The following is a 10,000-nucleotide window of genomic DNA, read 5'->3' as shown; positions in this document are numbered from 1 at the left end:
TGTATTATATTCATATACATACATATATATATATATATATATATATATATATATATATATATATATATATACATATTTTTTTCACAGTTAAGTTTATCCTTTACAGTTAGCATCCTTTTCCCCTTCTTCACTCTTCAGAACCGTTTATCTTCCCCTGACACTACCAACCACATGCTCCTTCATGTGCGTCTGCTGAGGAAGGCAGTTATTTGGTCTAGATAGCCATATAGGGCAGAATATAGCGGGTTTTCACAATACTATGACGCCAGGCTATGGCCCTCACGCGAGGCAGGGGCTGGCTCTATGCCCGGGGGTCGGAGGCGGAGAAGATAACCCTTTTATGTTTAACTAACAAAAAGATCGAAAGCATTTTGGTCAATCGCCGAACGGGCCTCTCTGCGTCCCTGCAACGGAAGGTTTTCGGCTAATCTCTTATGTAACTGCTTCTCACATGTTCTACATTAGGTTAACCGACGATTTTCGCGGTGCGCTGATAAAAACTGCTGGCAGAGTGCATGGACGGCCTCCAACATCCACAGCGCGCTGAAAAATGACGGGAAATGGATGTACATTTATAGGTAGGGTGTGTGAGTCCATCCACCCTGTGCCATGACATCCACCCTGCCTCCACTCCCGGCGCCCACCATCCACCGTGCAACTCTAGCGCCCATTAACCCACGCTGCGTGTCATTTTCCCGCCAAAATTTCCTCCCGCTTCTTTGACGCGCCTTCTCAAAATTCTAGTTTAACTGCCTTGCAAAGACATCATCTGCTAAGCTAGCGAGGTAATGACAATTTCAAATTCAGCTTCTCCTGTTTCCAGAGAGAGAAATAAAAAATATGAATGTATATAAAAAAAAGAAAAAACATGAATAACAGCTTTGGCAAGAGACGGTTTTACTTGTCGCGTATATAACCTGCGACCGATAATCTTGTCAAGGGATCCTAAATATAAGGTCGCGGATCTTACGTCATATCAGTAAATTTCCAAACTATTATAAGCGCGCCTCACTTAACAAACGATGATAGCACGAACAAAATTAACGAGCTAAGCAGCAGTATCCGCCACTCATAACTGCCACGACCCAGTTCACAGAAGACTCCGGCAGACTGTATAGTTCGTTTTGACCGTCTGTCGTTGGCGCTGCCTCCCTTGTTGCCGCTGGGAGTTTTAAATACAAAAATCTCCCTCCTACTCCCTCCCCCTCCCTCTCCCTCTCCTCCTCCTCCTCCTCCCGTCTTCTTCCTGATCCTCCTCCCTCCTCCTCCTTCTTCGTCTTCTTCTCTTTTTCCCCATTCCTCCACCTCTTCTTTTCCCCATCCTCCACCTCCCCCTACCTCCTCCTCTTCCACCTTCCCGCTTCCCTCCCTCTCTCCTCCTCCTCCCTTATCTCCCCTCCTCCTCCCCTACCCCCTTTGGCTTCTGGCACAAGAAAACAGCGTCAACTAATGTCTCTTCTTAAAATATTCGAGTTATTTTCTCTGATTTTATCTCCCGGTTATTCGCACCTCATACATCCTGTATATTTTTTATTAAGTACAGCATTTCTGTTATTTAACGTAGAAGCTAAATTTAATAGTTTTTCATTCAGTCTGATTCCCGCGCCAGTCTACAATTCATTTATTAATATATAAATAATGTGTGTGTATGTGTGTGTGAGTGTGTATGTGTGTGAGTGTGTATGTGTGTGAGTGTGTATGTGTGTGAGTGTGTATGTGTGTGAGTGTGTATGTGTGTGTGTGTGTATGTGTGTATGTGTGTGTGGTGTGTGAGTGTGTATGTGTATGTGTGTGAGTGTGTGCGCGTGCGCGTGCGGATGCGTGTGCGCGTGCGCGTGCGGATGCGTGTGCGCGTGCGCGTGCGTGTGTGTGTGTGTGTGTGTGTGTGTGTGTGTGTGTGTGTGTGTGTGTGTGTGTGTGTGTGTGTGTGTGTGTGTGTGTGTGTGTGTGTTGTGTGTGTGTGTGCGCGTGTGCGTGTGTGTGTTTTAGCGAGTGAATGTGTGAAAGACTGAGTGTGACAGAGAGATAGAGATAGAAATAGAGAGAGAGAGAGAGAGAGAGAGAGAGAGAGAGAGAGAGAGAGAGAGAGAGAGAGAGAGAGAGAGAGAGAGAGAGAGAGAGAGAGAGAGAGAGAGAGAGAGAGAGAGAGAGAGAGAGAGAGAGAGAGAGAGAGAGAGAGAGAGCATGTCTTAAACATCATCTTCATCCTCATCACAACAGAGGAAACCACACAATCATCACACCAAACACCCGTGATGTATTAAAAGTACTTTATTTCATCAACAATACAAAATAGTATCTGAAATTTAATCATAGTAGCACATGTTCATTCCTAAGACAACAATAAACTTGAGAGAAAAATAAATAAAGGAAACCAAAGGGATGCAAATAAGAACGAAAAACGTAACACGGTTCAACAGATGAAAGGAAAATAAACTGAACGAATATGAACGGGTCCGTGGCGCTGGAGAGATTGCAGAGAGAACGATGAACATCCTTCTACGGCGAACACATCGTAGGAACTGCCGCTGTAACTACAATCAACTAGGTCGCAACTACCGGCAGATAACAACGAACTGATAACGTATCTGCCAGAGATAACAATTACAAAAGCAGAGGTCAGGGGCTGCTGTCCCGCCACGACCAGGGTCCTTCCTCTTCGTGCTTCAAGTCAAGTGATTTTTTGTCGTTTTCTTCATCTTCGTTTGGGCTTCTTATCGGGGAGATCTGACAGTATTTTTTATAACGTTTTCCTTATGGATTTTTAAAGAATTTTTTTTAAATATTCTTTTTGAATTTTCCCTGAGATAGTATGAAGACTTGCTTCAAGTCATTTACAACACTGATCCCAGTTGTGTGAACATGGTCTCAGATGTTGAATATTATTATGAATTTATCATAATTATTGTTATAATTAATGTTATCGTTAATAATGTCGTAATTATTAAGCTTATCCGTTAATTAGCTGCGTTTGTGTCTGTTTTTCTGAGAGCTCTTCTGCTTGATGACGATAACACTAGTTTCTGTGTAGAGAATGACGACCACGTAATCACATGCACAATCTTGAAGCCGTGGTATCAGTCGTCAGTAAAAGAGAAAATATAACCACAACTTGTTTCTCTGATAATCTCATACACTGATTCTTCCCCGCCGAGAATAATTCTTGGGTGCACATATTGATTCATTTCGTTCCTCGCCCCGGTCCCTTTCGTCTGCCTCTGTGAGTGGTCTTTTATTCTGCTTCTCCCGCTGCTGCTAGTCCCTCTGCGCCTACTCGTCTTCGTCGTCGGACACGCCCACGCACGCCGGGCACACGGGCTTCCCGTCCATCTCATAAAACTGTTTCTTCTTCATGCTCTGCTTGCAGTCCTTGGGGAAGGCAGATAGGGGTCAGGGCTGTGACAGGGAGAGGTCTCCAGGAGACACTCTGCACACAAAGATGCTGGCTACGACTACGGCAACAACGCCGCCCTCGTGTGGGCCGTTCGGGACGTCACAAGTGTTAGATGCCCTTGCAGTCCCAGGTTATATTGTGTTAAGGGGACGTGGACACGATAAAAAGTTCTCCCTTTCATGCACAAACGTGCACGCACGTGTAAAGGTCCATGTACATATGTGCGCGCACACACACACACACACACACACACACACACACACACACACACACACACACACACACACACACACACACACACACACACACACACACACACACACTCACTCACTCACAAAAGCCTCTTAAAGCATATTCATGATTCAGCCAAGGAAACAACAAAAGCGCACTCGTTAAATGAGCCTCCATCTGTCGTCATCAAATCTGAAAATGAGACAGAAGTTAAATTGTCCACAGGAGGCTCTGCCGGGAGACCGAGCCCAAGTTTGGTCTCCGTTTTGGCCTCACCGCTGCCTCCAGCTGTCGCCAGACCAGGTGGACGTCGCCAACCTGAGTGTGACTCACAGGTTAATGGCAACAAGAATGTAAATATATATGAGGTATTTCTTACCTGCGAAAGCTCTTCATGTCGCTGTTGGAAGTGTGCAGCTATAAAATGTTACAAAATGTGATATGGAAAAAATAATGCCCAGATCTGCATACTTCGATGAGGACTTACCTTGTTCTGGCCACAAGGATATCGCAAGTCGGAAGACGACTGACGACGGAAGGGGCAGTGACATGGAAATAGCGTGAAAGAAAGGGCGATAGCAGAGAAGACAATAATAATGGGAAGTGGTAAGAGGAGGTGATGAGGGAGGACATGATGGCAGGGAACTGAAAGGGCGGTACTTACCCTGCAGACGAAGCACTCCGGGTGCCACTGTGCGTTGAGGGCGGAGATGTAGTTGTCCATGATGGGCGCGTTGCAGCCGCCACACTTGGGCGCGAACATGTTGAAGTAGTCGTCGCGGCAGTACGGCTTCCCGTCCTTCTCGTGGAAGCCGTCGTCGCCGAACGTGTTCCCGCATTGGGCGCAGAAGAAGTGCTCCGGGTGCCAGGTCGTGTCCAGCGCCGTCACGCATTTCTGTCGGGGAGAAGAAGCGCGGCCGAACGCGTGTCATTCCAGGGGGCAATAGTGTTAACTCTTTCCTACATCTAACGCGCTCAAAATCTTGATGTGATATATTCCCCTGTGAAGGACCACTCATTTCTTTACACCCCCTTAACCTCGCCCCCAAGGCACCCGCCCCTCCCACCCCAGGGCCTAGGACTCACGTCGAGGATGGGGCCGTTGCAGTAGGCGCAGCGCGGGGAAAACAGGTTGTGGTAGTCGACCTCGCAGTACGGGCGGCCGTCGCGCTCGAAGAAGTTCTTGGTGCCCAGCTCCTGGTTGCAGTGGGCGCACGTGAAGTGCTCGGGGTGCCAGGTCTTGCCTAGCGCTGTGATCACCTGCGGGCGGAGAAGGTGGACAGAGGCGTACTCCTTGCGATTCAGAGAGATTATGAGGCAATCATTTGCACAGAGGACCCAACATACCTGTCCGACGATGGGTTTGTCGCAGGCGCTGCAGCAGCCCTTCTGCGTGGTGGTGATGCCCTGCTCAGTCATGTGTGAGGCCAGGGAACCGAGCATAGAATCAAGCTGGTTCGGTTGGGGCGGCGTGGGCGTGGGCGAGGGCTCCTTGGGCGGCGTCGGTTCTTTGAGAGGTGCGGGGGCTGGCGCGGGCGGCGAAGGACTCTTGGCCGACTTCTGCGGCTTGGCGTAGGCGGAGTCCACCTGCGTCTGGAGGGTGCTGGCGTTGATCTGCAGGAGGACACGGCAAGGTTATTCGGGGGCGGGACGGGGGAGGGGGGAGGGGGGGGAAGTCTGGGAGGAAGCTCTTTAAATTGAGCTGAGGATGACAGCGGGGGAGGGGGAGGGGGGATAAGGCCACGGCTTCTTTAAGAAACTTCCCCAAACATTAGGAAACGAGAGAAGGAAGGGGGGGGGGGGGCGGTGTAGAATGCTTCCTTTTTTTTTTTTTTTACTTTTCTTCTCTCCATTTCTGATTAGAATAAACAGATTCTCAGAGACCTGAGATGACAGGGGATCGTGACCTAGATATGTACTAAAGCAAAGCAAAAAAAAAAAATAATAATGATAATGTGTTGTTTTGAATCGTAAAATCCTGTCAGTCCTCAAAAGAGTCCTGAGTACTGTGGGCGTGTTCTGGGAGCCGCGCCTGGCGGGGCCACGCCCAAAGTCGCGCGTGGGCTGAGGGCGAAGGTGGCCAGAGAGTGTGATGTCCGCGTCGGGCGGCGTCGCCTCGCACAGGTGGAAACTGTCGCCCGGGTGTGATGTGTGTTCGACAGCTGTGCCCTCAAGGTAGATTTCCCTTTCTAAGATTAGTCTGGCCACGAACCCGTCCGTCCGTGTTGGTCTGGGGTGTTCCTGCAAGGTGGCGTGTGCGTGCGTTGGTGTCCTTGCGAGCAAAGAACTTATTTCGACTTTGCTTGCGAGTGAGAATGGTGGAGCGAGGACGAGTGTCTGTGCGCGTATTCCTGGGGTCTAGTGTGATGTGGTCATTAGCGCGGGCGGCGAGTCTGTGTAACCTGTGGTGTGTTTTCTCCGCACGCCCGTGCATTTGCTGCCTTCCGTGTATCACTTGTCTTCCTTCCTTTCCACAGATATGTAAGACTATGCATAAATCCACGATCGCGTAATAAGGCGTCGCGCGTTCCTTCCGCCCGCCAAGCATCTCCGAACACCCCAAGGAACATCCGCCTCGCCGAAGACCCCCGCCCAGAGGACCCGCGGCGAGGACGGGGCGGGGACGAGTATAATCCAAGTGTCCCAGGAGTGTTCACCTACCCCTGGCGGCGACGCGGGAGGCACTGTGACACCCCTGGGAACGCGCGGGTATTTATGCCCACGCCCTCCTGCCTCCCCACCCCACTCCACCCCACTGGCACTCCCTCCCTCCCCCCACCCTCTCCCTTTAACCCCCCTCCTTCTTTCACCTTCCTGCACCCTGACGTAACTCCCCCCAACCCGCCCACTCCCCTCCCATCCATCCACCTACGGCACTGCCTTCACGCCCATATGACCCTCGCCCTCCCTTCGTCTGAAATTACGCCCGCCCCTCTTCCTCCTCCTCCTCTCCCAATTCCTTCTACGATAACGAGCCTTCGACCTTCCTCTCCCTCGCTCCTTCCCCAACCCTTCTCCCTTCGCCTCTCGTCGCTATCCTATTATTTCCTATCCTATATCCTTCCTCGAGATCTTGGCCGTCTGCTTCCCCCTATTTCATCCACTGTAATGGGGTCGGGTTACATTTTCTACCTATTTCTCGTTTCATGCCGATGCCCACGAATTTAATCTGAAGACATTGGTTTCCTTTTAGGTCCTTCAAAATAGCATTAACAGTTTTACCAGGAAAGAGGATGCGGAAGAGGAAGAGGAAGAGGAAGAGGAGAAGGAGGAGAAGTAGCAGGAAGAGAAGGTGGAGGAGCAGGAACAGGAGGAGGAGCAAGAGCAGCAACAGCAGAAGGAGGAGGAGAGGAGCAGGAGGAAGAGGAGCAGCAGAAGGAGGAGGAGGACGAGAAGAAGAGGGAGAGAAAGACGGAGGATGGAAAAAAGGAAACGGAAATGAAAGAGGAAGAGAAAGGGAAAGGGGAAGAGGAAGAGAAAGAAGAAGAGGAATAGGAGGAGTGGAGAAGAATAAAGAAATGGACGCACCAAATCCTGACTCATAATTGCACCTGTCAACCCTTCCCCATCCCCCTCCCCCCTCTCCCTCTCCCTCGTGATACCTGCATGTCGTCACCTTATTTCTTGGCAGATCCTGCCCCTTCTCCTCTTCATCTGCATTATCTGTGTTCACTTGTCCCTTTCCACCTCCTGCTTTCTTTTCTTAATTTCTTTGTTATTCCTTTTTCTTTATCTTTCTCACATCCTTCCTCCCACCTATTCTTCCCTCTTGTTCTTCCATCATAACCCTTTGCTCCCATTCTTCCTCCTCCTTCATCACTTTCAACTCCCCCTCTTTCTCTTTCACCTCTGCCCCCAGCTCCTCCTCCGCTACTTCCTCTTCCTCTTCCCCCTTCCTCCCCCTCCTCCACGTCCTCCCCCTCCTCCTGCTCCTCCTCATCCTCCTCCTCCCCCTCTTCCTCTTCTTCCTTCCTCCTTCCTCTTCCTCCTCTTCCTCTTCCTCTTCTTCCTCCTCCTCCTCCTCCTTCCTCCTCCTCCTCCTCCTCCTCCCTCACCTGTCTTCTGCCTCCTCCGCTCACCTGCATCCTCCCTCCTGGACACCTTTACCCATATTTAGCCTTCACGTCGGAGACATTTACCCACTGATCCCCCTCACCCCCCTTTCCTTCATCTCCCTCACCCCCTCCCTTCATCCCCCTACTCCCCCCCCCCCCCCCATCTTCTCTCCCCCTCCACCGCCTCCTTGCATTCGACACCTACGTTTAATGAACCTTTTAAGAACAATATTGATAAACACTTCTGGGCATTTCCGTTTGATGCTTCATCTAACGACATCCCCTTTGCCCATAAGCAGGTAAACACAATCATCGTTCTCATCATTCGGATTCATCCTCAAGAAAAATAAAATGGCTGTCGTATTCGCACTTACCTTTAATATTTATTTATGTCAATTCTCTCTACCCTGCCATTTTTCTCACCAGCTCCTCCCTCCTTTCTCCCTTCCCTCCTTCCAGGCTCACCTCCCCTCCTTTCCCGTATCCTGTCTCCTTCCTTCCTTCCTTCCTTCCTGCCCCCTTTCCCCCTTTCCTACACTTTCTCCCATCCCTTCCGAACACTTTCCTTCTAGCTCCTTCCCCTTCCTTCCTTCGTTCCTGACCCCTCCCCTTCCTTTCTAACTCCTCCCTTTTTCCCCCTTCCCTCCTCGCCTCCTCCCCTGTCCCCCTCACCTCCTCCAATGCCCCCCTTCCCTCCTCGCCTCCTCCCCTGCCCCCTTACCTCCTCCCCTTCCTTCCTTCCTGACACCTCCGCTTCCCCCCTGAGGATTGTCACAACGCACCTGTCTCCTCCATCCCTCTTAGCGGTAGCCCAGGAGAGAAAAAGGCTACCTGCCTTTGCTACATTTCGCCGTGTCACTTCACATTAAGACTTTTCATAAGTGAGGGAGAAAGACGAAGGAAAAAATATACAATCGAGCATAAAAATCAAACCTTTTTTCTTAAACCATCTCTCTGTCTTAGAAAGTAAAAAATAAATCTCCACTTCTTTCCCCATACCGTGAACAGAGAAAGGTCAAGAAACCGCAATTACCATGACAACGAAGAAAAAAAAAGACAAAAAAGTAAAAGAAAAGAAAATATATACACACATACATGGCGCCAACACAGCTAAATCCCCGACCCTCCCACGCACTCTACTTCTAGCACCCTGCAAATGCCTTCAGTAACTCCTACCCCTATTCCCATATATGTTCTCGGGCGATGCAAAAGGCAAGCGCCATCTTTTCACGGGCAACACCACCTCCTGACAACACCCCAGCATCTACTGGTGGTCGGCCGCCAATACCCTAAATACAACATTTCCTCGTAGATAAAAATATGAGGAGGAAAGCTGAACAGACATGTGTTTTATCTTCTCCCCATTCCTATCCTTTTCTTTCTCTCTTTCATTTCCTCACTTTCTTCTTCTTCTTCTTCTTCTTCTTCTTCTTCTTCTTCTTCTTCTTCTTCTTCTTCTTCTTTTTCTTCTTCTTCTTCTTCTTCTTCTTCTTCTTTATATCAGGACTCGCAAATGTTATGTGAACCCTTTTAATAACATGTCGAAAGTATCAAAGATAAAGTCTGTATTTACTATTATCACAACAAATATAAAACATCGTCTAATCAACAATGAATATAGTAATTAATATATCACGCTTAAAATATGTTAATATCACCATGCTATACATGCTTACCACTCCAAATTGCAAAACCTCACACAAGTTAGTTTTTTTCAGTACTATTTGTAGTCTTGTCAGTTCACTGTGGCACGTGGATAAGAGCCGGAAATAAAAGCGAAATAACTACTCAAACAAAAGATGCAGCTGACGTGTTTCCTTGCGATTAAATCACGTAATTCGGATAAAAATATAATCGAAATGCGTCAGTTGCATATTTTGCCTGGTATGATTATTTATTCCCGCTTATACTTATATCCACTGATAATATTTGTCCACATACATATACATATACATACATACATATATACATGTATATATATAATCATATATATATATATATATATATATATATATATATATATATATATATATATATATATACATATAATCATACACACACGTATATATATACATATATATAATCATATGTATAAGTCGACGTGCATATTTTTTTTCTTGGATTAGTTATGTATGAGCGGGACGGCGTCTCCCCAGTATCAAGTATCGTTAACCTGCATTTGAGCGCCGAGGCCGTCAGTACGGATTACGATGTTAGTGGCCACAACTGCAGTCTGGGATATTAATCTCGTGTTTTCCTTTCTGTTTGTGTTACTGTTTCCTTCCTTGTTCCATTTCACCACTTTCTTGCACCATCACCT

The 10,000-nt window shown here is 48.2% G+C and overlaps 1 protein-coding gene across 27 annotated transcripts in view; it reads right to left on the bottom strand.

Moving 5' to 3' along the window:
* The window catches only part of Pax (paxillin), a 189,551-nt gene that overhangs the window by 9,604 nt on the left and 169,947 nt on the right, over positions 1-10,000 (bottom strand). For 26 of the 27 annotated variants that reach the window (XM_070134361.1, XM_070134363.1, XM_070134362.1 and 23 more), the window contains 3 exons: positions 4,973-5,239; positions 4,712-4,885; positions 4,290-4,520 (listed from right to left, as the gene is read on the bottom strand). In XM_070134361.1, coding sequence (XP_069990462.1) covers positions 4,290-4,520; positions 4,712-4,885; positions 4,973-5,239 — 672 coding nt within the window. Of the gene's footprint in view, positions 1-2,255; positions 3,370-4,289; positions 4,521-4,711; positions 4,886-4,972; positions 5,240-10,000 lie in introns of those variants that run through there. The other variant, XM_070134369.1, reaches the window with a different exon arrangement.

This window comes from Penaeus vannamei, chromosome 19 (genome assembly GCF_042767895.1).
Source record: "Penaeus vannamei isolate JL-2024 chromosome 19, ASM4276789v1, whole genome shotgun sequence".
In the NCBI taxonomy this organism is placed as follows: Eukaryota; Metazoa; Arthropoda; class Malacostraca; order Decapoda; family Penaeidae; genus Penaeus; species Penaeus vannamei.
This window is presented reverse-complemented; position numbering and strand designations above follow the sequence as displayed.